Source organism: Denticeps clupeoides, chromosome 16 (assembly GCF_900700375.1).
Source record: "Denticeps clupeoides chromosome 16, fDenClu1.1, whole genome shotgun sequence".
In the NCBI taxonomy this organism is placed as follows: Eukaryota; Metazoa; Chordata; class Actinopteri; order Clupeiformes; family Denticipitidae; genus Denticeps; species Denticeps clupeoides.
In genome coordinates, this window is record NC_041722.1 from 7,715,535 (window position 1) to 7,742,735 (window position 27,201).

Below are 27,201 nucleotides of genomic sequence, written 5' to 3' on the forward strand. Positions count from 1 at the left end.
TGTCCTTTTAGATGTAGATATTTAAAATGTGCACTGCTCCTTTTATAAGAAGCTCTATACACTACATTTATTTTATGAAAAGAATCAGAAAACTTTATTAATCATGAGGGAAATTGCTTAAAAAAGGCCATGCAGTGGCATGCGGCCTGCATTGTGGCCTCACACCTCCAAGGGCATGAGTTCAAATCCAGGCTCCAGACTTGTCTGTGCGGCGCTTGCATGTTCTTCCCGCATTGGTGTGGGTTTCCTCCAGTTTCCTCCCACTGCCCAAAAGCATGTGGAGGGGCAAATCCTTGAATGTAAATCGTGATTTCAATGACCTGGTATTTGACACTCCAGTCGAAGGGATGGGTAAACATACTTTTGGTAAACACTGAAATGAGTAACACGCCCCCCCCCCAGAAAAAAAAATAAAATTAAAAATTAAAAATCACACAAGGGTGAAATGACGGTGCCTGCAGTGGTTGTTACAATCGAACCATTCAAAAAGAAAATAATAAATTAGGTGCACTTTTATAAAAAGTAATCATTAGAAATGGTAAGTGGTATGTAAATAAATAATCATTGAAGCATCATTAGAAGTGGAGAAGGATAAAGCCACTGCAGATGAAGATTAAACACACTCAATCTGCCTCTTGTAGAAGGAACATTATACATACATGACACTACACTAAGTTTTGAATAAGGAAAACAACATATAATGTAATACATAATCAGTGCAAACAAAATTAGACAATAAGCAATGTTTAGATGAAAATAAAATGTCATAATTCTATATATATATATGAATAAAAACCCCAGCGGTATTGTTTTATCTTTTTTATTAGTTTAAATAATATATTTGTATATTGTACAAAATGTATACAGTAATATAGCCCTGCTTTTCACAATACCCCTGCATAAAATAGTCATTTTAATCTGTGAAGTTCATGCCAGATAACAGTATCTATAAGATACACTAGATTAAAATTCTCATACATTACTTGAATAACAAAAGATGACAGTAGTACCTTTTATAACATAAAAATTTCATTGATAATCATTTTTCGGTGTACAGTCTCAGTGTTTGACACATTAAAATTACACATCCTCAACTGTAAAAGCTGCATTGCAATCTGCCCATATTTTACAGGATTAAAAAAAACTTCAGGATGTATGAACACAAATATGATAATACAGATATTTCTACACATATCTTTACACACACACACACACACACACACACACACACACACACACACATATATATTTATAAAACGTGATGGCATTCTGCTTGAGAGTCTTGCAGTTGAAAGGTGGAGCAGGTTTTCCCTTCAAACCTATTCCAATAGGAAAAGTAGAGTACAAGGCAACTTCTCCAAAAGTCTTAATAAATACTTCCCCCCTAATTATACAATAAGATAATAGCCAAATTCTACAATCAGATTTATGTTTTACATAAAAATATTAAAAGCTGCTTTTCTGCATTTAAAAGTTTTGCCTGGTCACATTTCATCAAAGGTTCTTTTCCCCTTTCTTCTCAAGATAAAACAAACCAAAACAGAGAACAAAGAAGCAATTCAACGTGTATTCACCATCATCTGAACAAAAAGCTGACCACTGGCTCAAACTGTGACCCTTCCTCTCCACCCTTGTTCTACGGCATCAGACGCATGGAATGCTGCTGTGCTTTGCTTCCTGGTTGGGAGGAACCTTCTGAAGGGTCGTCTGGGCTAAGAGTCACTTTATCAGGTGTGTAGTCATTTCGCTTCAGATCTGCAAGAAAACAGAAAAATGATGATTCAATAATGAAAAAGAAAAATATGAACGTGAACAAATATCAACACAATGACAACACACGTATAACTAAAGGCTGGTGCCATAGCAGGTAACAAATACAATTATCAACCGTCTGACCCACAAGGTCACGGGTTCGAAAAGCACTCACTACCACTGTTTTTTTTCCCCTGTAGTGAAAGTGATTGTGAAACACTGAAGCACAGCGCGGTGACACAACGAAATGTGTCCTCTGCTTTTAACTCATCACGCTTGGTGAGAAGTGGGCAGCCATGACAGGCATGCAGGGAGCTGTGTGTGGGGACGGTGCTTTGCTCAGTGGCACCACGGTGGTTCGGGATTTGAACTGGCAACCTGATTATGGGGCCGCTTCCTTAACCACTAGGCCACCACTGCCCCTGTACATTACATTGCAATAATAACAGTTATAAAAACTACTCATATTGTCACAGTTTGGAAGGATGATTTTACGTCTTGATAGTAGTAGGATGCTGTAAACTGAACAATGTAAACAAGGACTACTAATAGCCGTTTATCCCATACCAGGAAGCTTCAGTTTGCGGCAGCATGAGTTGCAATGGTGCTTAGCACGGAAGTTCCTTATCGCATCATCCCCCAAATTTGCTGGGCCAAATATCATATCATAAGATCTGTAAAAAATAAATAAATACATCACATTCACTCATGGCAAAAACAAGAATATGCACACAACTCAGATTCTGTAATAGCTAAAGCTCACTTACCCTTTTTCACCACTTTTTATCACAGACGGATCAGTTAAAATCTCCCCAACGCCTAGAGGGCAAAATATATGCACCATTTTGAGTGAGCCTGCAAGTCTCTGACTCTTGATTACAAACAGAAGAGCCCAAACTCACCTTGCAGGTCCAGCACCAGCAGTTCACCTCTGGTGTACTCATAGGTCCAGTGACTGAAGGCCAGCATGGTTTCCTCCAGCAGGTTGGTGGGAACAATTTCATCTCCATTATTATTGTTGAACTTTCGGAACTCTCCTGTGATGCACTCCTCGATAGCAAACCACTGGCCGGCCGAGTGACAGTACAACAAGAAGACCTCCAAGAACCTGTATGATCAGATGAAGGTGTTCGCAAATCACAACCTGAGATGGCACTACCACTACCATGCCCTACCACGATTCCTGCCCTTCCAATACTATACTAATACAGTACATCCATTCATACATTTTAAAGTATTAAACACACACACACACACACATCACCAGTCTTAAAAGTTGACAGCTACTCAATTTTATGGTTTTCTTTTTTTTGAATATTGAACATTTTCTGAACATGAACATTTGCAGTGATTTCAGCAGTTCATTTCTCTCAATTCTCTCTGACTTCTCTTTTTCAAAGTCCTTCAAGAGTTCCTATGTTGAGCACTTGTTAATAATTACTGCATGCTTATGATGATGACAACAGTGTGCAGAGCAGTCATGAACGTATGAATCTGATTCATGAAACATACTTGAGATGTCAAAAAAAAGCCTCCGTAGCCTCATAGAGTAGGTGTATAAATCATAGTAGTGTATATATATTGCAGACATAGCATCAATATTCAACAGGAATATTCTGGAGACTGTACTGCTCTACTCTACGATCCATTTTTACCATCAAAACGTTTTATTTTTGTAACATTTCTGTTATTATACTATTACATTGCACTGCATCCTCCCCTGCACACCCCACAGTGTTCTTTTGTGATGACAGAAACATCACACACACCTCAGTTTTATGTGTATGACAGTAAAAACCTTGTTATGTAAGCAGTGTCCAATTGCTGCCGTAAAGTCCAGTATTTCATGTGAGCTAGCCTTGTTGATGGACAATTTAGGAAGGACATCCGGAATCCAAAGTCTTAGCAGAGTCACATTTACTGCACCCCATAATCACGATTTCATGAAGTTTACTGACATTAAACGCCTTTGAAGTTTTCCCCCTGCTCTCCTGGACTGTGCTTTACAACAATATTATGCTGTAGAAATTCTGTGCTTTATGAACCACAGTTCATTGCTACAGACTTCCAAGAAATCCCAATTCAAATAACTGGTTTTATTTAGGGATATACGTATACTGACGATAATAGCAAATTAGCCCTAAATTTGCTTTCACATATTTATGATATAATTACATATCACAGTAATATAACATTATAATACGTATATTTTTGAATGAAGGCGTGTATAATTCAGGGTGTACAGAGAGACGCATTACCTGGGGGAGTAGGGAATCGACTTTGGCCTTATCTGGTTAAAGGCAAAGGTCAGTTTCTGTGCAGCTCGCTGCTGCTGAATTTCCTGCAGGGAGACAAGAGAAGAATCATTTACATCTTCTTTAAGTGGCAGCAACAGTTCAGCTTCTTTCAACTTGTTAACTACCCTCAATATATATGGCAACTCTGATCCATCAGTTGAGTTGCTCTGGTAGTAACCAGGACAGTAGTAATGATCAGTATATTTAGACTGTTTGAGGGGTAGAGTAATGCTCCTCAAACAGCCTGATAAGAGGTGTTATGTGAGGTTGTATGTGTTGAAGGGAAGGGTACCAGACCACCTCCCACACAATAATGGAACTCCACTGAGGAAGTACACTGGGCACTTCCTGTCAATCTGTCAGGCTATGAAAAGGTGTTTATGTGGAAAAAGCTTTTTCAATAAACCTGGAAAGTGGGAGTTGGCGTGATTAGAGAGAGGAAGTAATAGAAACGGTCGGGCTTGAACCAGCAGACATTGTGGAGGGGGAGGAGGGGAAAAAAGCCAGCTACTATGGATAGCTATCAAAGAGAAATAATGTGACTGCTTACCCTGAGACAAAGGTGGAGCACAGTGTCCTCTTTGTATATGCTCTGCCATGTATTCACCACCTCTGGCAGGAAGGACTTGACTATGTAGAGGTGACCCGGTTTCAGGATGTCGTACTCGGACCAAGTGCAGAGGACCTTGAGAGCGCGGCGGAGGCCTCCGCCCATCTCCTCTTTGCTGAGGAACTCTATTTTGGCGCAAAGTCCACGCTGGGCCCAGGACGACATGCTATTGTTGATGGAGTTGGGGGAGCTCTCCTCCAGGCGGTACACAGTCACTGGCTCCCCTGCAACAGGACACGGGAGTGGCGCAATAAGCCATAGGTACAACTAATACAGCAATCACTAAAAATATAAAACTTCATAAAACAACTGGATGTGTTTTAAACCCAAAAGAATATCAAATCTATATTTCTGATAACATAAAACCCCAGCAGTATGTGTCAAGAACTGAAGCAGGTCTTACAAATCCTCTTCTTAGAGCCCCACCCTGACAGAATGTTTTTATTCCAACAGTGCTTTTAAACAAAAATTAGAATGAAAAGATTCTGTAAGGTAGGGGTCTACAGAAACAGCATTGGGAATCCATGTACTAAATTGAGGTAAGAAAAAGGGTGGCTGGAGAGGAGGGGTTGACACATCCTTACCTCTAGGGGGCACAGGGGTGAATGGGATGCTCTGGGACAACCTCATCAGGTTATTACGCTCCACGGCTAATACATGGGGAACACATGTAGGGTTTAAAACCATGATCCCAAAGGAGAAGAGGGAAGCAACACTCTACAGTTTTTTTCCCCCATAGTAAAATCCACCCATCCCTACAGTGGCCGTCTCACCTGAGTACTGAAAACTTTCAATTGGCTTGAACGGTGAGCCAATAGCTGGACAGAGAGAAACAATGCAATGATTAGATCAGAATGCCAGCTACCAGCAAAATCATTCTGCTGATTTAAATTCCTTGCATGCAAAATCTTACAAAGGGTGTTGCATTATTTGCATTTGGTAACAGACTGTGTGAAAAGTGGGGAACAAGCAAGGTTTTGTTAATTTCTGGAACCCACTGTGTATCAGTACAGGGGCGATTGTTGATATATGTCAAGCAAGGGGTGAACAGCTTTGGCTTGTGGGTTCATGCAGATGGAAAAGAGGTTAATTTCTGTCGGAATCACTGCATGGCCACCACAGTAAGTCACTCTATGGTCATTGTAAACTAAGGATATTATATATATATATATATATACACACACACACACACACACACACACACACACACACACACACACACACACACACACACACACACACACACACACACACACACACACACACACACACACACACACACAGTGCTTCATCCTCTCATGTCTTATGCAGATGGTTCCTTTAAGATACGTCTAACTTTTTAAAGTCCAAATTTGCAATGCGTGTCAATTATGTGGACCATAGAGAGACAAACTCACAGTCTTTCCTGGCTCCCAGATGCACATGCCTGGCCATATGCAAGCATGCTACAGCTGAAATGAACAGGTCAGAATGGAGGTTACATTCCCTGTGAGGCAGCTGGCATCACAACTACAGTGTCTGCCTCGCCTCAAATTAGAGTGAGTTTGGTTGGTAAAACCAACTGGGAAAGTTTGTGACATTTAATGCCGTGGATTCTAAAATGCGACAGTTGCAATTTTGCCCAGTTATTTAAAAGCAAGTGAATATGAATGATATAGGCAGGTTTGCTACTGAACTGAAATCATAAAAAGCAATAGTGCTATAATGCATAAATAATGCATGATATTGGTTCTTGTTGATTGTGTGGAGTCAACAAGGTTCATCATGCATAATTTAACTGTCTAATGAATGTGCAAAGTAGATAAAAAGTTTCAGCAGTAATAAAACAGATCATATCAACACACCATTGAGGGTGTCTTCTGGGGGATTTCTGCATGAGTAAAAAAACAAAAAAAAAAAACACACTTACACATTACACATACAAAACACCAATATGCAATTCATTACACACAAATGACACCAAGCATTCCTACATAACGACTCTTTACAGACTAATCATAAAATAGAAAGTCCATCTTCATGATATTTTGGCTTTGATCTGAATGAACAATTGTTTTCTTTCTACACGATAACTTTAATCCCAGGATGGCCTTATTCAGGAAGGCTGAGAATTTGAAGTTCAACTGTGCAACAGCTGAAATAAAGAGCAAAGTAACGGAATTGCTCAGCAGCACACCAGGCTTATCAGTGACCGGCAGCTATTTATATATATATATATTAAAAAAAAAAAAAAAAAACACACTACTGACCCGACCTAGCAATCATTAACACCTCATTGTGAATAAAAGATAAAGCACGAGTTTCAGCTACTTACAGACTGCTAGCCTGAGCCGATTTGCCTTGGACCCTCTCCTGAAAACATATATCAAGGAAAAAGTTTATCCAGTTGGAGTAATTTTCATTCAGTTTGTTCAAAGCAGAGCCTTAAATCGGAATACAGCAGACAGTTAAAGACCTGTTTCAGCTCTCTGAACTCACACCTACCATCAGCAGGGCAGCCCTTGGGTCCTTGTAGACGAGGATGTCCTCTGCGGACACCCGACTCTGCTTGCTTAAAGCTTCCAGGGAACATGGGTTTCATTAAAGGTGAGACAAGCACTGAGAATATCAAGATGTCCGTCACTGTAACTGTCACTCTGAACGAGTCCGTGTGTTGGACTGTGCAAGCTTACTTGTCTCAGGGTGCAGGAATGAGGGATTTCTGTCAAATTCAGTGAAGCCTGCATAGGAGTTCACTGTCCTCATGTGTCCCTCGACTGGAACCTACAGTTGTCAAAAGGACAAAATAATGTAAAATTATTTTTTCTGAATAAAATATTAATAAAATGTATATTACAGGTTTCACCCTTGCTTTGACAGACAATAAAGTAATTACAGTAATTAAGTCATTTCAATCTGCATTATCTGCACTAAAGATAATTCCATTTTACAGCCATTTAAACACTGATAATGTGATTATGACGATAACATTAATCACAAAATGCCAGTTAGTTGTACCCTTGACTGCCACTCACACACTCTTAATAAAAGACACTGACCATTTCTCTCCTGGTGTTGGGTGGACTCAGCTGCTGACTTCGAGGAGTGTCTCCTTGGGGGAAAGACTGTTGTAGCTCCAAGTTGTCTTTATGGCCTTAATTAGATCAAATTAAAACTATCAGTACCCTTTACAAACATCAAATCCCTGGTGTAACATATAAAAGTAAATGTGGCACTTTCAAAGTTCTGAAATAAACATGAAACAAACAAAAAAAAAACATTACATCATTGAAGGAACAAAATGAATGCTCAGGTGTTACACAGAACTCTTCCAAAATGAGCTAATCATATGCCAAGGCAGAGTCTCATTCCAATTTTAATTTAAATTAAATTTTGTTTAAAATGCAGCTTGTAGGACAGCGTTTTCAACCCTGCACCTGGGACAATGTTTTCTCTGCAACATTGCTTTCAACTTGCCACAATGAAAAAAAATCAACCTCATTCCGATTGGGTTAAATGCAAATATTGGGGCAGGCAGTCTTCCAGGAGGAAGGTTGAGTAGGCCACAACGTCCATCTACAGACGTTCTTTGAAAGTGCCACCACGCAACAAACCATCACCGTGGACACCCATTCACCAGTTATCAAACAAGACAGTGTTAGTCAAGAAGAATATCATTTTAAACAAGTTCCATATTGTTAATAAAAAAGTAAATCAGGGGTGGAAGTAGCCTAGTGGGCAACAGACTTGCCTATGAACCAGAAGACCCAGGTTCAAATCCCACTTACAACCATTGTGTCCCTGAGCAAGACACTTAACCCTAAGTTGCTCCGGGGGGGAGGACTGTCCCTGTAACTACTGATTGTAAGTCGCTCTGGATAAGGGTGTCTGATAAATGCTGTAAATGTAAATCAGCTATACATTACACACACATTATAAAACCCATTATGCTAATACTGTAACATACTACTGTATAAAAGGGAATGTAAACTCAACTGTCAGATCTAAGAGTAAACTGAAAGTACATTTTAATATGGGTTGATATTAAGCTTACACTTTACACTGTACTTTGGTAAAATAATAATATACCTAAAGCATATAAATAAGCACTGGATAATGGTTATTGTAACTGCATAATTGAGCAGCATCCCAACACACAAAACCCCAAAGGAAAGAAAAAAAAAAAAAAGAAAGAATTTTGTCATCAGAGCAACTTCAACAATAAAAGACCCATGCAGACCTGCAACCCTGTTCAGAGAACTCAAACTCAAACCTCTGCCTGTGTGTCTCAGCTTGTGCAGCGCTCCTTTTACATTCTGCCTATGCTTTGGGGGATCTGGCTGGGCGGAGGGGTCCTCCATTGGTCTCTCTCTTGCCTGCCGACAGCAGGAACTCCCAGGGTTCACAGCAGGTGCCAGCTCGCAGCCCGGCAGCGGGCTGTGTCTGTGGGGGCAGTCGCCCGCCAGGGCATCCGCCGGGGCCAACTTAGTGGGCTCTTCATCCCTACCCTGCCTATCTGCATGTTCATCAGCCTCGGTTCTACCCTCATCATCACAAAATGCGTGATTAACGTAGCCCTCTTTATCTCTGCTTGGAGGCATGGAAACCGGACGGGCTGTGTCTGATGTCCTGGATACTATGATGATAGTAGGATAGATACACTTTCCGTTATTCTCCTCATGTTCACCTTCATCTGACTCAGACTTACCAACAAAGGCCCCAAACTCTACCGCAGGGCTCTCAGGCAGGGTTTCTTGTTCTTCAGCATGGAACACCCTTTGGGGACTCGAGCCACTCGGCTGGGAGGGGGTACTAACAAAAAATCTGGCGGACTGGGAGGGGACGTCAGACAGGTCGCGGGGAGAGTCTGGAAACTTTGTGTAGTCCAGCGGACTGATGGGCTCTCCCAGCAAGTAAGTGTGAGGATCGGGTGGAGACGAAGCGCTGTGGGTTAAGGCACTACCCGAGGGACCCGCCTCTGGGATGTTGAGCGCCGCTCTCCGCTCCCGGCTTGGCGCCAGGTCTAGATTCATCCGGCGCAGGCTCAAGGCATTTTTGGCTCCGCTGCCGAAGAGCGAGTCTGCAATGTTCCCACCTCCAACGCTGGAGGGGAAGAAGGCTCCCACACTACGTTTAACAAGTGCAGAGGACTTGGACTGCAGAGCCACGTCCCCTGTGTTGGGCACCAGGTTTTTGGAGATGCTGAGCTCCCGCGTAATCTCGTTATGGACCTTGCTGGCCTCGGATGCTCGCTGAGCGGTCAGCTCTTTCAGAGTATCTACAGTCAGAGCCGAGAGATCCTGCAGGTGGCCGATCTGGGAATCCAGCGTGTGAAGCGAGCGCTTGATGAAATTCACCCTATTGCCCACTTCCTTTAGCTGGATGCACATGGATTCAATCCTAAAAAAAAAAAAAAAAAAAGGTATAATATTTGAATGCAATCTTATCTTTACATTTTATTTTCACAGTATACATTCTTTCAGCCTGGACATTGAATACTCTGAGGGTGTTCCACTGTTACCTGGTTGAAGTAACCCTGATTCTCTCATCACTCCCAGAGTGAAATTTGTCGTCCTTCTCATGAAAGTATGTTTCAACACACTGTTCCTCAAAGTCATGCAGTTTCTTTTGGTCTTCTTCAGTCAGAAACAGCTCTGGATGTGAAATGAAAGGTATTTTAGATAACAATCTTTACTTCTTTGTTTAAAGTTCATTCCAGGGTTTTTGACCTTAAGATCATGAGTAGTTTATTCAGACAACGTGCATTGTCCAGTAAGGACAAAGACTATCACTGATAAAATCAAAAAGAGACAAAAGGTGAAAGAGACAGAAGGCTAGGGCTTCTGTAAATTTAAAATAGTGTGTTGAACAGAAACATACATCTTATTACAATCAATTACTAAAATAATAATAATAATAATAATAAAGACTTTCACTAGATCTTTACAAAATTTGAAGTTGAAATGACTGCGGTTCAGTATTTACATCAAAAGTTCCCACATTTTGTGGTTCAGGATAAAAGACTAAAGGTTAACAAACAGCACTGTGGTCACTCATACTTGGCCCATAAGTTGAGCTGTCCTTCTTCCTCTTCCTACAAATACAGGATAAGAGAGACACCAAATGACTGAATAAGATGAGTGGTGGTGGCAGGACTGGCTTCTCGTGATACACCATGATAAAGTGGTACCGCTGGTATTTCCACACCAGGTTTGAAATGGATTGAACTTGGAGAAAAACATTGCTGCAAATAGAAAACATGCAGTAAATAAAATGCCCCACATGTTGACAAGGTTAAGGTTCATTTGTTCAACGTTAAGTGAAACATGGAAAGAAACAATGGCTTACTTGAAGAAGGCAATAAGAAGATTGACCATGAGGATGTACTGAACAAAGAGGTAGACTGCTTGCAAAAGAGGAGTCAACCAGACTCCTGGTTGACAAAGATGTTGCACATTTGGATCACTGTTATTTGCACAGACTGGGAAAAAAAAAAAAAAAAAAGGTCAAATATACATTTACAACAACAAAAAATATATTTTTTTACACTCATACATGGGCACTTACCATCAATTTCATATGCATACACTTCACCATACATCATCCAGTATGGCTGAAAAACCACATCTTTAGCAAGTGTCCAGGAGGGTTCTTCATTTGGATACAGAATTGCTTTCCTGGGTACACCAAAGCTAAGCAGCACGACCGCCATGATCACAACAATGTAGAACATGTTGGCCACCTGCCGGAAGAGTCATTACATGAATAAGACGATTACTACAGCACAGTTCACAATTCACAATCACTCATGTGGTGAGGTAGTAATTCACCATCACTCACGTGCACACACATTAACTAGACCTCAAACAGCATAATGATGGAAGAAATTTATACAGACTAATGTCCAATTGCAACAAGCAAAAAAAAAAGTAGACTTACCATTTTACCAATCATCATGACGTATGGTCCAGCCTGCTGGTTAACAGCCAAGGTATCCAGGAGTCGCACATACCAAAATATGATATTCAAGCAATACATAGTGCGTCCAGCCAGGAAGATATCACCAGTTCCAAACCTCAGTCCAAATCCCACAAAAAAACTGACAATTGCAAAGAAGTCAGAGATGTTGAAGTAGTCACTGAACCAGACTTTGATCTTTTGACCAATCTTTCCAGCTTCAGACATGAACATCTGAAGAAGAACACACAATAACATGTAATGTTATATTTTATAATATTACACAGAATGCACTTGGAAAATAAATAAATAAATAAATAAATAAACAAACAAACGGTTTAGGCTGGCAGTCAGTGCATGATTTACCTCGCGAACTTTCTCAATTGCAGCAGTAAAGATATACACAATAACCACCCACTCCTGTGTCGATGGGAAAGATGGCATTTTCACCAGAACCACATATGAGTAGAGCATCAGAAATCCCAGATAAGACATCTAAAGAGAGAGAGAAACATAAAAAAAGAACATAATAATATAAGGATTTTTATTATTACAGAATCAGTTTTAATAAATTGGCATCCCAAACTTATTTATTTATTTAAATAAAACACCCTTTTATCATGCTATAAGGACCAGCACTGATTTTTCTGACAAAAAACAGAAAAATCTGAACAACTTCCTTGTTCCCATGCCACCAGCCTTTTTCTCAAAAGGTACAGGTCTGCACTCTTACTCTCTCGCACACAAACAAAGACACAGGATTTCAGATTAACTACAAGCAGGTGGGAATTCAAGTCAATTATGGAACTCAGTGATGCTATCAGCTCTCAGGGCTGTGAAACAGCACCACCTCAGCTGATTCTGGTCAGTGAAAAACAGGTCAGTGAAGCACTTGGAAATCAGCCTGAGGCAAAGAACAGATCAGATATCTTTCTAGAGCATCCTGTTCTTTCCCATGCCACCAGCCTGTTTCTCAAACACAAGCAAAACTCAAGAATTGCGTACCGTGTTAAACCAAAATTTCACAATGGGAGCATGGTAGAATGCATAGAATTTCGTAGTGATTGGCAACCTCCTTGAGCGCACATGGACCTCAGTCTCATTCTTCCCCTCTATGTTGTCACTCATATGGACCTCCTTGAAGACATCCTGAAGACAAAATAAAATCAAAATGGATCTCAGAAACAATCTGCAAAGAGTTTTTTCCACTAATACTTCTCTTTGCATCTTTTTCAGTTATTTTTTTATTTTATTTTTTTGACATTCATATTAATAGAATTTAGCAGACACCCTTAACCAGAGCGACTTATAGGGACAGTCCCTTGGAGACTAGGTTAAGTGTCTTACTCAGGGACACAATGGTAGTAAGCTGATTTTGAACCAGTTTCTTTCCAACCCCAACCAAAAATGACAGTTTTTGGGGAAAAAAAAATTAAACAGCTGAATCAGGTATGGATGATAAGAGGTGCAACAAAAACTGTGGAGGAAAGCTGATCTCTCTGTGTCTCAAGAAAGCTGACCTAAGACATGCCACTGAACCATGGCGTACCATCTGAATGTCGTCCGTGGGAATCTGGAGGTTATGGTCACTGTCCTCCATGGTCATCTGATGCGCATCCTGGGACTGGGGGATGTGTGACATTTCTGCCTTTGTTTTATACTCAAGCATAAAAATGGCTGGAGGGACCAAGATGCTCAGAATGACCTGAAGCACAGAAGTATATAATTGGTAAGCCAGATGTGTACATGTGGAACGATTGATACTGGTATACAAAAGGTTTAGCTAAAAAAGAAATGATATCAAATTTATGTATGGCTTTGCAGGCAGGAGACAATTAAAACAATATGAAAGTTGGAAGCAAATGTACTGATTGATGAAGCATGGAGAGAACCCTTCAGGGTCCGTGTAAGAGCTGGGGTCTGTTATCAGTGTAAACACTTCAAACAGGCCTATAATATTAACTATTTTTATTGATGTATAGTTCTTGCCTTATCAGTGTCCAGTTTTAACAATCTGTTAGTTTTGTTATTAGACCAAGCTAAATGTTGTTTAGAGATAGGAAAGGACCGTGGGGAGTTTTAAAGGTTTAGTGGGTGCTGGGGAAGGGTGGAGCTGGGAATTTAGAAGATACAAAAAAGAAACAGGTGTTGAAGATGAATTGAGCTTTACAGCGGGCGTCTTAGAGTCTGAGCAGATTATCTGAAGATAATGTTTTGGAATAGCACAGAAAATAGCACAGTTCTGGTTGAAGCTCCTAGTTCAAATTCAAACTCAAATTTTATTTGTCACATACACAGTCATACACGGTATGATATGCTGTGAATGCTAGTTTGATGTACAGCAAGAGAAGGATAAAACAAATCATGGTAATGGAGAATGTTACCTCAGCTCTGCAGTTAAGAGAAGAAAATTTTATTAAGAAAATACATTTCTTAAGGTCTCTGATATAGTTGCCAATTTCAAATCACTGTTGCATTGTATTTGTATCTTATTTGTGTAATATGCTGTATATGACTAGTATAATGTTATGCATATATATCTCCTGTTCTGATATGTTGTGGGGAAAATGAAAATAAAGACTTTTTAAAAAAAATGTTAGAAGAAGCACCTTGTACCAGGAGTTCTTGCGCATGTTGAGGCGACCCATCCACATGTCAGAGAGCAGCATCTGTGTGCATGTGTGAGCCACAAACCCCCGCAGGCGTGAGGAGACAGCCAGCTTCAGGCAGGTGGAATTGCTCCAGTTCTTCAGTTCATAGGTCAGTAGCTTCATGGCCATGGTTTCATCTTGCCTGAAAGACTGTTCTAGTAGGTCCACAGCAAGTTGGCCAAACTCACTATTAACAAAACAAAGAAAACAATAAAACATTTCACTCAACAGAAATTTCACTTAATTCTAGTGTCTAACCAGGTACATACAGCCAGAGAGATAATGGATCCTGATCATATAAATGGTTTAATTCAAACAGTTTAAGATTGTTATACATGAGCAACTTTGATCAATTCAGATTCTTCTGTCTCACTCACCTGGAATACTGCTTCAGCTCCTCTGATGTATCATCAATCACGTCACTTCTTTTGGCTTCATAGCCCATTGAGCGGCACAGCTTGCAGGCCACCAGAGCCTTGGCCATGGACTCCTCGCCATGCTGCCAGAAGAAGAGGGACATGTTCTGCCTCTTCATCAGCACCGCCCACACCAGGAGCTCATTGAAAGGATAAGGGAAGCGCCGTGTCTCTGGGTCGTCAATGTCCACAATCTCCTCCCTGCTCTTCTTCTTAGATTGATCAGTTGAGGATTCCAGCTGAGATACAGGTAATAAACAGAGAATTTGTTGTCTGTTTAGCACAGCAGAATGAACAATGATTTCTGTAAGGCTCTCGACTGCAACAGACCTTGGGTTTGTAAGGCTGTGCGGTCTTGATGAAATGATTGTGTCTTGTTTTCTCCTTCTTGTCTGCCTGGATGCTGAACGTTTCATGGTTTTTGCGTAGGTTAGAGCCACTTGAAGCCTGCCGGCCAGACCTCTGTTACAGTAACAATTGAATCATCATCTTTGAATTAACTTTTATAACACTAGTCCTCATATTTTATCATTTTCCTAACAGTGATATGTCGAAACATGGACTGGGACTTAAGATAAAAAAATAAAAGAAAAAAAAAGTACAATAAATTCAACAAATATTTACCCGATTGTTACCATGGAGATTATTGTAAATGACCCTGAAGCGTTTCCTTGTGTAGTTACATCTGTAAGTTCCACCCATGAGGTACTCAATGACAAGGCCCACATCAATTAGTGTGATCTTGTAATTTGGTGGCAAATTACCCTTTGAGTGGTAGAAAAACAGAAAACTGCTTCAGCAAAAACTAAAACACAAAATAATTATGCATTTATTCAAAGTATTTATATATACGTATATGTATATATACATATTTTACCTGTTTCACATCTCTTACTAGGTGAAAGAGTGTTGGGTTTGTTGGGGGGTGTTTCTAGAGGGGTAAATAAAAATATATGTGAGCATATAAATCAAACCATTCATGTCAAATAAATTATCTACCAATACAATTTTATTCAATAATAATTCAGCATACATTATGACAGAACATGCAATATTGAGAAAATGTAACACAGAAATGAATGAGTCCTACTTGATGCCATAAGAAATAATCCCTGTAGGAAAAGACGGGGAATTAACTCTTACCGTGTTGTAGAGCTCCTCAAGCCGACTGATTGTGAGAAACCGGTGCATACTGACACCATTCTCAATAAGCAGCTTGACAAAATCGACGCGATCCATTACAAGGGCGTCCAACATGGCCTGCTCCAAGGAGCCCACCTTCAAAACAAGCACAAACCTTCACATCTCTGCCATGCTATGAAACGCTGAAAATTACATTCAACTGATAATTACAGACATTATTATTCAGCCAAATAACTATATTTTATTGAAACTTGGCAAATCTTGTTCTGAAGCAAGAGGATTTTATTAATTCATTTAGATTTAATTAATCTTTAAAGTCTCACCATTAACTGTTGGCCATACACAAACACATGATTTTTGGCTATGTCAACCCTGTCCCAGGCGAGAGTCAGGACGAGCTGGTCAAACGCAGATGCATTTGTGCCTGTAACGAAAAGACAAGAACAGTCTAACAAAGTCTATCCAAACTGAGCAGCTGAGATATCACAATACTTCAAAGTTTTACATGTATGACATGCTAAATGGGGGTGAAAAAAAAAAAAAAAAACGTTCAGAAGATATATTTTATGACATGGTGAGTGCTTTACAGCATGGTGAGTGCTTTACAGTTCTTTGCAAGGAGCTTGCAACACTGTTCGTCGATGCAACATCATTGTTAACAAGGGAACAGAAAAGTGAAGCACATTTTGTAACACGTGAGAGGATGGATACCCAACATACCTGACATGATGGGTGTGAAAATGCCACATTCCTTCATCTAGTTTCAGTGTGCTATACTATGTTACCTTAAGGTAGGAAAACATTCCTTACCTGTCTATCAGGCATAAAAAAATACTTAACAAGCGCTGTATAGAGTTAAACAAAATCAGTTTTACTCATTTCTAATAGGATCGCAAATATCCCAACTTAGAAAGTGAAAAAATATGTTCTTAAGATGCTTAAATTGTTGGTTGCTCTTAAGCTTAAACTAGATAAAAGAGAGCTATATTATATACAAAGATCACAAGAAGACTTGTTAGGAAGCTCAGGAGTGACTTTTCTGTGTGGAATGTGGGGAAACCTGCCACTGCCGAAGCAGAGCCTACTCCATTCATTTGTGTGCATGTTATTCCTGCAGTAACAAATGAAGGTCCCCAAGCGATGTAACTTAATGACGACTGGCACAGTGCCCTGCAACCACACAGCTGAGGGCTCACGGGAAGCGGGCCTAGAGGAGCGGGATAGGGAAAGTGCTTCCGAAACATGCTGACTGTTTGTTGTGTTGAAAACAGTGTTAAATGGCCCAACCCACTCTACTGCTGTGTGCAAAAAAAAAAAAAAAACACTACAGACATGAAACACACAGACACCCGCATCCTGTTTAAAAATGGGGCACACTTTCAAAATTCTGAAGCCATGTTGGACGTACCTTTTAACAAAGCTCTAAGTATGGCCACATCTATGTCCTGGTTATCTTCCGATCCAATGTGAAAGACTGTTATCTTTCATATTCAGCAAATGAGAACAGACAACAATAAGTATTACAAGGCTAACTAGATTGTTCCTTTCAAAAATGGAAAAGTGCACTGGGTGGCGTTAGACTTTACCAGCTCTTTGCTCTTCATGCATTCCATCAAAGTCTGGAAGAGGTGGACAGCATCATTTTGACTGAAGTTGAATGTTTTTTTGATGGTTGCAATGATGTCTAACTCTACACCATCAGGAAGCCTCCTGAAGTGTCCGAAATAAACAAAGTCACATTATAATAAGCCACTTTAGTCTCTATTATAACCATCACAATGGAGCATTTCATCCATAGCCCAAACTCACTCACCCTCCCTCCTCGGTCTGCTTGTGAACATAGGCCAGGATGTCAGCAGCACGGCCCGTCCCCTCACACACCACCACTGGTACCGGCGGGCTCTCCTGCAGGTACTCCAGCACAGTCAGGATAACGTTTGGACCCCCCTCAAAGATCAGGGCCACCACTGGCACGCCCTGTCCAATTCCTGAAAACGGACACAAAATGTCACATTAGCAAAACAATGGCCAATATTAAACACTGGTCTGAAATATGTTCTACAACCAACATGTTTTATACATTTTGGTATATTTTGAATATTCATTGTATGTTGCTTTATAGTATTAATGTATAAGGTCTACGTCATCTGTCATGTCCACATTCAGATTGTCTGTATTTAGTGACATCTAGCCAGTCATTAGTTTTTATTTAATTATGTATGAAACAAAAAAATGCAGGAAAGGGCAGATTTTACTCAAGACTTATACATCTACCCATGTGGGTCCTTTTGTCGTGTTCAGAAAATGACTATATTGATGACTGCGAGTCTGTACCAACAGGTGTGGTCACACAAGTCGGAGGCACACAAACAGCAATTAACCTGATAGCAGCCATGAAAAATGCCGCCAAGCAATTTTTAAAACCACACTGACGGCAGCAACTGTCACATCTGCCCCAAGACTTCTAGCCATGTGCTGTGGCCTTACTGGCGTGGATCCTCTGCAGGTTGATGTGCTTCTCCAGCTCTCTGCGAAGTCTGACTTCTGCCCCATACTTCCCTACTGTGCCGTCATCCACCAGGATGAAGTGCGAGTGGAGGCTGTTCAGCACATTCAGCTTGCTCAGGGGATTTAGAAGGGTTTGGTAAGGAGCAACCACCTGGTCAAGAGAATTAACAAAGTTAGAAAAACATGCAATTAAGTTATGCAACCACCTTTATTGATAGAAACCATTCTTGTGTTGCACTACAGAGCAAGTACAGAAGAACGCAGCCTTACATCTCTCCCAATCAGGTCATTTCTGTTCTCGATTACCCCCCAAGGGGCTATTCCAATAGTGCAAATTTTCCGCGAGGATCTGGAAGAGTGCTCCTTCAGCGCATCGCCAACATGCTTAGCTACACCTAGAAGACCAGAAGAGAGGTTCAGGTGGCACAAGTCCTCACTGCCTGCCACTGCAAATCATGCCTTTTTAAAGCACTAGTTTCCTCAAGATGATGATATTGCACTGCACAATCATGACTGTCTGGAAAACGTGTTATGGGTCCATCATTACCCCCCAGAGTAAACATCACTTTACTTAACGGACCAACAGAGATGGCTCTAAATGGCTATCATTAAGTCCTTCAGTCTAATTGTCTTGCATTACTGACTTCTAAAGGTAAACATTTGGGGCGGTCTGCCACTAGCTGTCTTCAAAACATTCCCTTCCACTGGCTGACATTTTGCAACAGAAATCAAACAGGCAAACAGACCACATTCCAGAGTAATGGCACGGGCAGATTTCCTCATATTGCTGCCAATACAAGAATTAAGCTTCTGCACTGGGCCTTGCCTGTGTTAACTCCTCCGGTGAGGATCCATGCGCCGGTTGTGGACGCTGCTTTGATTAAACCTTTCCCTATGACTTGTTTGATGCGTGGGTGCATGTCAAAGTTCTGAATCCCTCCATGGACGGAGATCACAATTTTGGGAAGATCCATCTGCCATTCTTTCAGCATCAGACGAAGTATCACCTCTGGCTTGGAGTCATAAGACAGGCGCACATACTGAGGGGAGGGAAAACAACAAAATCAGAAGAATTTTCATTTCTAAGAATCATACAAATTGTCAGCTATGACTCTCTCTCTCTCTCTCTACATACATATATATATACATATATATATATATATATATATGTGTGTGTGTGTGTGTGTGTGTGTGTGTGTGTGTGTGTGTGTGTGTGTGTGTGTGTGTGTGTGTGTGTGCATGCATGTTAAATGTTAAATATAAAAATAAAATAGTTTAACTACTATGACGAAAAAGTCATTAATGGCAACATTTTTCAGAAAATGCCACCAATAAATCTGAAGTCTGGTGATTGCCTAATTTATAGTGATACCAATCAATTGTTCCATGAATATTTTTTAAACAGAAATAGATAGTGATTGCTGAAGTGAAACTGTCTTACAGATCTCTATCAATTTGTGGCATACAGACCAAACTGAAACTATTTTTATTTCTTTTCTCTCTTGAATGCATGGAATGAAAGTTAGGGACCTTAGCTCTGTAGGAATGGGATCCTCCTTGAAAGTTGACAACGCCATAGGCGTCAGTAGGGGTCTCCTCTGTGTGCTTTTCCACAGACCATTCCTCCAGCTCGGGCATCTCATTCTCACCCAGTTTGACATCGGAGTATTTCATGGCCAGGCTGGCGGTGAAGCCGGCATGCTGCCGCACCAGCCGCCCACAGCAGCATCTACACACACCAAAACGTCTTATTTTTTTATATAAATACCTGATAAATTACACAAATCTCACCGTTTACAAAGACTTTGGATCGTGGCTGAAAATGAGATTTTGCTTTGTGAAACACACTACAAAACACTTCGCCTTGTCCAAAAACCATCCACACTTTCCCACTTTCATCCTTTATATAATACCAAAGAATGCAATTTCTTTATGGCACACAAAGCCAAGGAAGTAATTGTTTCCTGTCCAGGCATGCTGTGGCATTCTGCTTGAATTTAGGAGCACAGCATGCAGGAAGACTTACATTTGCAAGACACAAGACACTAGTTATATTATCTTAACTTACCGTACCAGCTGCTGGCAGATCTGACATCCTGGAAGACATCTAGAGAAACAACAAATCCCAGATGTTAGAATTTTCTAAAGCCACCAACGAGAGCAAAGCTGCCACAAATGCTTAACGGCTGTGTGCATACTTTGGCAAATGCAGGGGAAAGACAGGAAAAATTAAGGTTGTATCAGACATGGGATTTAAAGCATTGCGGGTCTGAGGTGAGTTTGAGCAACACAATAAAAAGCAGCATGACTTCCTGCTGCCTTAAGAAAGGAGAGGGGTTTGGCTGCATGATTTTCTGGCCTGGCAACCACCAGCCCTTCAGTGTGGGGCCTTCCTCCATATAAACCTCTCCAGCATTTGATATGGGCGGAAAGTAAGGAATGCTCAGAACTCACGTTTTAGCCTGCAGAACAGCTAAACACGAGACATTAAACAGACATTTCCATTTTATAAATAAGATCACTACCAAAAATAAATGATTAGTTAAGCTGATTAGTTAGCAAATATGGTTGTTTCCAAGTTGTGCAAAAAGGCAGTGCATTTAATAATTTCCATGTAAAGTCATATGAGATGAAGCTTTCAAATTCTCTCTCAGGTTGTTTTAATTAAAATAATTTAAAACAAAAAGCAGACATATATGGTTAATGCTCTGCTATCATTTAGCGTTAAAACTCCCGATAGGAAGATATAAATGATCAGATTTCACACCTGAGCCACCAAAACATTTTATCGCTGAAGTGCAACATTCCCATGTGAAACTGACCAGCTTCAAAGGGTGCAGCGTGTTCTTACATAAGATAGAAATCTGAAGGGAAAGAGACTTTTTTTTTTTTAATCTATAAAAGGCTCTTCTTTTCAATACTGTATTCATTCTGGGATTTTTTTGAAGTTGACGGAAATACTGTACCTGTGGGGGTCTTTCGACACTGGCAGTATGTACACACATTCCCTCTTGGTGAAAGTGTTCTCTATCCAGGATTTGTGGGACTGTAGAAAAAGACACATGAAACCACATAAAAATAAACAATATGGTGAGGGAGAGGGGGTGGAGGTTCAAGAGTTATCGAAGAAAGAAAAATGAACTGAGGCACTGTTCCGTAGCTGTAGCAATGCAAGTTAAATTAGTACAATTTATCACAAATTAACTTAAAACAGGCAGAGACTGTCCAATTGACCTAATCCTGGATTTAATGAGAAATGCTACAGGATCAGTACACACATTAATAAACAAGCAAATGCAATCAGAGGAAATCCCTCTGACAGAAACCGTTCACCAACTCCGTATGAGGACTGTGCCCAGCAAGAGGGACTTAATGCTAAAGAATTTTTAATTAAAATTCAACCTCCAACGCCTCAAAACCGCAGCCCCGACACAAAGCAGCGAGGTCAAAAACATCACGGTATATAAACCACGTTAAATGGAATTAAATAAAGTGTGAACAACAGCCTGTTACTCACAAGAAAACCAAAACAAGTTTACTGAAAGAAAGAGAGAAAAAATTCTACCTCAATGTTATCTTCTTCATATCCATGCAGCAAAGCTTTGTACGGGAACATAACAGAACTTCAGGCATCACCTGCACATCACTCAAAAGCCTGCAAAATCACTCCTTTGCCGTATTACAGCTCTGACGCCATCTTACAGACTTAAAAAGGTGGTGGACGTCTTAAATATCCCTTAAGGTTAAATGCTGAACCGCCCATCCACCAGCTCCAGCTACCGCTATCTGCTGCCGAGTTAATCTGTAAGGGGTTGAAGGCGAGGAAGCTTGGGGCTTGATGAATGTTTTGGAAAGAGGCTAAATATTGGAGAAGAGAAAAGGAGAAGGGAGAGGCATCGGAGGGGTCGGGCGCGACATGGCGAAGTACTAGTGATCTATTCCATGGACACCGGGGTGCCCGCAGTGGCATGCAGGCACATTAGGTTCCCACATCCAAGTACTTTTATAATGCAGCAAATAAATAGAGCCACTATTCAAGTTCGCAGATCAGAAAGCAAACATGGGAACCCAAAAGCAACATGGTCTCTATAACGGTGTCCCAAACATGAATGCGGTATTTATATCAATGTAAGTACACTTTAAATGTTGATATCTTATTATGTTACTTTAGTTTTTTCTACCCCGTCTACACCAAAGTTGTCCCAAGTTGTGTATGAGTTTCATCAAGACACTACTATTCAGGGTGAATACATTGAAGATTAACTCTTCTAGTAAAAAGTTTAACTTCATTCAGACATGAGTATGAATATATAATGTGAATGAGTTCCAGCTCCCTCTAGGGGACCTCAGATGATCACAAAGACCGCCCACGAACCACCACAACCCCGCTTTACAGCCAAGCAAGATGGCAATGCAAGGGGTGAAAAAGCACCCTTAAATAGAGGAGGACAGAAAATACTGCGCTATTTAACCCAAGAGCTCACTTCAGCATTGTTTTACAGTACAAGAGGTATAGAGAACGCCTTGATGACACAAAATCTATTTAACTACAAGACTTTACAGGACATTTATTAGTAGGGATGTAACAGTAAACATTGTTCAGGCTTTCTTTCTGTTAAACAGTGATTTACTGAACAATGTATTGCTTGTGAAACCTGTCAGTACTGCTGCAATGTACTAACAAAAAAAATAGTCAGGAGGAATCAATACTATAAGAATATGTATTAAAGTGCACATTAAAACTGTACAACAGAAATATTGTCTCAAAATGTTACCTCAAACCATTTACTCAAACTTTTTGTTCTTAGTAATTGCTGCCGGAGTCAAAACATTAAATGGGCGGGGCTTTGAGATCTCTGGAGATAAAAATGGGACGTTATTCCTTTAAAAATACATTAAATTGACTTCTTAGTGGTAAAAGTAGACAGGCAATCCTGATCTGCCTGTGCATCACGAGACAAGCAAGAAGGCCTGTTTTTCCATGTTGGCGAGATTCAGTATAAGCACAGATGAAATGGACAGAGATGCAATAAAATGGTTTAACGGTTCAAGCATATTGTATTTTAATGAAGTACAAGCATACTGCATTTTCATTGGCTAATCAGAGGATCATTATACGTACAGAACCCGAGTGCATCCAACTGATAACCAATGCACCGTTAAATGTATCCGGTCTGCACAATTTAGATAAAACCAGGAAATTACAATTAGCCATTTGTTCCAAACCTGTTAAACGAAATTCAGTCAAAAACAAACTACCACATAACAACAAACAGGTTTGATTTCTGGTCAAGCAGCTCATCCCTCATGCTGCTACAGAAGTTTCGCTGAGTATCCAAAATGTCGTAGACAGCAGAGGAAATACCAAACCCAGAGGAGCATCTGCTTGCTCAGACTTGAAGAACATTCTTCCCTACCTCACCGGAATTCAAAACCACCCCATTCGGCGGAGTCTGACTCGTTGTGATCTTTGTTCTAAGCTCACTGTAGCTCTTCACTGAGTCTGTGCAATTTGCCATAACAGCGCATTAACAAAACCAAACACCCGTTCTGCCCCAAAAGAAACTTTCGGTTCAAGTCTGCCATCTCACATAACAGAAAAAGCACGAATCCCACAACTCGTGTTACGCGAGCGCAGCGTGCCACACTCCCCATCTGCGTGTGGAGACGTGAGTCCGTCGGCCTGCGTCGTGATAAGGAGGGTTCTGCTGTTACTGCTGCCTCGCCGCTCACAGGCTTTTTATGGCAACAGAGTACAAGGAGCATGAGAACCGAGAGGGTACCAGGCCATTTACAAAACACACACACACACACACACACACACACAGGCTGAAATGGAGATGATACTGGCCAATCGAACCTTTGATTCCCAGCTCACGGCCTTCAAAACAGAACAAACTTTGGTCCTATGGCCGCAACAATCTCAAATGTCAATTCATTACAAACAACCAAATGAAAATGAACTCGACCAGGGTTCACATATCCCTACCAGACCGAGTATAAAGTAGCACAATGCATTAAAACGTTTAGTTAAAAATGGTTGGAAAACTCCATAGCCCAGAATCATTAAATCCAGTTACAGCAGAACCGGCGGCCTGGCTAAGCTGAAACATGTGACACTCTTAGAGGATACAGTAGGGTGAAAATATTTCTACTATGCCTGCCAGCAGCCATGCCAGAGAACAGTCTCAAAGACCATAGGCTGAGAGCTGCTGCGGGAGCCGAGGCATTTATCTCAACCGCTGTTACAGTGCAGCAGTGAAATCCCCCAGTGCATTTTTTTGTGATTGCCAGTATCACAGGCACGTTTTTTTTTTTTTTTTTTTTTTAACCAATAGGCTCTTGAACTGATCAAAACTGTTCCACAATTGAGTTTCGTCCTATTTTCAATGATTGCTCAGAAAAACGCTAAAGTGGTAAAGTAACTTCTGACTAGCATGTGAAGAGAAAAAGAGTTTTATTGCAAACGCGGTCATTTTCTCTAGACGGGAAAATAACTTAATTACAGGTTAAGGCCACTTGGTTTTCCTTGACCCAGTTATTTCACTACACCAGAACTCAAGTGTGCTGGGTTTAGACGGTGTTTAGTCCTAAAACACAAATACCTCTTTCGTTATACACAACACATCAAGCAAAGTGGTACAATTACACAATTGTGCAACAGAATATGTAATTGAGAGGAAAAAAAAAAGGTCCCTTGCCACTGCACTGGTGACAAATTTGACTTTACAAGGCCTTCAATTCAATCTTAAATGACATATTTACAATTAACTTGGGGTAGTGGGTGGCCTAGTAAGGTAAGGAAGCTGACCATAAGAAGGTTGCCGGTTCGAAATCCCAAACCTGCCCACTGCTCACTAAGGGTGATGGTTAAATGCAAAGGACACATTTTGTTGTGTCACCGTGTGCTGTGCTGTGTTTCACAATGACAATCACTTCACTTTCTTTTTCAGTTTCAATTCTAAATGCTTAATAAGCACATGGTCAGCAACGTTTTAGAATCTTTGCCTAGTGCAAAATAATAAAATTAACAATAAACAAATACAGTGGAAAAACTGGCGAAGGAAGTGCAACTTTGGCAAAGATTGAAATGGGGAGCCACCTGAACCAGCAGTTTTGGTGGAGAGAGACAACAATGGCATTCGTGTCAACTATACTCAGCTTACACAAAGCAATGGGACCTAAGGGCTGTATAGGGGCTGCTGAGTACAAGCTGACCTGGAGTTAAGAGGGCTGGGAAAGGGGGAAAAATCTAATCTGAATAAAAATCAAAAACAGGTCATCAAAAAAAAAAAATTATATTTTTTCCTACACTGCTTATATTTAATTTAACAAAAACACAGACACAGACAGTGAGAATAAAAAAAAATTAGGTTAAGCGTACTGTTTTTTTTTTTGTTTTTTTTTAACTGATGTCAGCACAATTAATTTCACTTTTCTAATAATAATAAGACAGTTGTCTGTGGGTTCTTTTAGAAAGTAAACCAGTAATGAATGGTATGACTGGTATTCTGAGGACGTAATGGATAAGAGAATATATCTATTTTTTTACACTATTCTTTCAGTAGCTGATTCCTCATTGACACTGAAGAACCCCAAATCCTGAAGTTAGTAATTTCTCTGAACTAAAAAGGTTTAAAATACAACAAATGAGGCACAAAAAAATGAAGCAGAGCAACACCAGAAAAAAAAAAAGCAATCCAATAACTTCTGTCGCAAATGTGCCAGTGCTGGTCATGCATCTCGCAGTAAACTTACGCCTCACACACATTTTACTGCAGTTTCATCTTGGCCACGTGAATAACGCCACATACATTACTTCACCGGCAAAAGAAGCAAACAGTAATAACCAAGTGGTTATAACCAAGTGGTTATTACCGTAGACTAGAACTGTGCTCAGCTTTCTGGGGAGGCATCCAGTGGATGAGATCGGATGAAATCGATCTAAACACGTTCCAAGAAATTGAAGAAGGTGAAGCAAAATTAAACCGTGTCCACATTTAAGCCCGGGAGCATGGACGTGGACGATCTGCGACAGCCACCTCAGACCTGAGTGACAGCCCTGTCGCCCGAAGAGCCTGCACGGTTCTGGGTACATACTAATACACGGAAAGGCGAGGTTTTATCGGGGTTTGCGGTGAAATAATAAAAAGTCGTATTAGCCACTTCGTTCCGGCCACGCCGCGGGTCTCTGCTAAGTCGCTAACCGTCTGAGAACCTGACGGCAAGCTAACTGCTACTAGCTCACCGGCCGGCAGCAGCGCGGACAGCGACCCATCTCCAGCCCACGGCGTGCGGTGCGTGGACGCGGACCGCCCTGCTGGATCGAACCCAGACGGCGCGCAGGAGGCGCGTAAACTGCTAAGCGCTAGCCGCCTGTCTGGCGCACCAGGCGTTTCATCGCCCGGTCGCAGCCTCGACACTCCAGCGCTGCCGGGCACGCACTACACGCGTCCCCGGCGCCCCCCGAATAAAACCCGGGTTAGAAAGGTGGCGCCCCAGCCCCTCGCCGCGAGAAAAGGGAAGGAGCCGGCCGTACCATCCTCTTCACCGTTGAGACTCAGGAAGAGCTGCTCCGTGGCTTTTAGCCATCTATTTGCGGCGTTATCGGTTGGCCTTGGAAGGAAAGCCCGGCTGACGTTGGAGTAATGTGGCCCCGCTCCAGCTCCAGCTCCAGCTCCGGCTCCAGCGGAAGGTTGCTTTTTCATAATTGTGCGACTCAGAACTGACGCTGGGTGACGAGTCAGCTGTGAGTCAGCCCCACCGGTCGTCATATGAGGGGGCGGGGCCAAGAGCCCGGGGCGCGTTCAGGAGCGTGCGTCCGGCGCTCGACGCTGCGCTTTGTGATTGGTGCAGCGCCTGCCGGCAAGAGGAGCCCCTCTAAACGC

General features: G+C 41.2%; 1 protein-coding gene across 7 annotated transcripts; it reads right to left on the reverse strand.

The window, feature by feature from the left end:
* Positions 1–804: 804 nt before the first annotated feature.
* trpm7 (transient receptor potential cation channel, subfamily M, member 7) lies at positions 805–27,054 on the reverse strand. 7 transcript variants are annotated; one of them, XM_028955745.1, is made up of 40 exons: positions 26,853–27,054; positions 21,280–21,359; positions 20,382–20,420; positions 19,844–20,042; positions 19,140–19,353; positions 18,584–18,708; positions 18,293–18,464; positions 17,619–17,793; positions 17,392–17,515; positions 17,214–17,286; positions 16,129–16,229; positions 15,806–15,940; positions 15,540–15,593; positions 15,287–15,427; positions 14,993–15,124; positions 14,624–14,901; positions 14,205–14,433; positions 13,145–13,300; positions 12,601–12,744; positions 11,962–12,090; positions 11,578–11,829; positions 11,206–11,380; positions 10,987–11,119; positions 10,698–10,882; positions 10,160–10,292; positions 9,347–10,038; positions 7,698–7,792; positions 7,332–7,422; positions 7,144–7,217; positions 6,974–7,011; positions 6,504–6,529; positions 6,057–6,110; positions 5,433–5,477; positions 5,244–5,309; positions 4,600–4,883; positions 4,011–4,093; positions 2,655–2,860; positions 2,520–2,571; positions 2,320–2,426; positions 805–1,755 (listed from the first exon to the last, which is right to left on the reverse strand). In XM_028955745.1, exons 1-40 carry the CDS (start codon positions 26,853–26,855, stop codon positions 1,637–1,639), a joined length of 5,613 nt encoding a protein of 1,870 aa, XP_028811578.1. In that variant the 5' UTR covers positions 26,856–27,054; the 3' UTR covers positions 805–1,636. The 7 variants fall into 7 exon arrangements, 6 of the variants coding, with proteins under 6 accessions (XP_028811578.1, XP_028811579.1, XP_028811577.1 ...); XM_028955746.1 differs by lacking the exon at positions 26,853–27,054 and having other exon boundaries at positions 14,993–15,109; positions 21,280–21,377; XM_028955744.1 differs by lacking the exon at positions 26,853–27,054 and having other exon boundaries at positions 21,280–21,377.
* Positions 27,055–27,201: the final 147 nt, after the last annotated feature.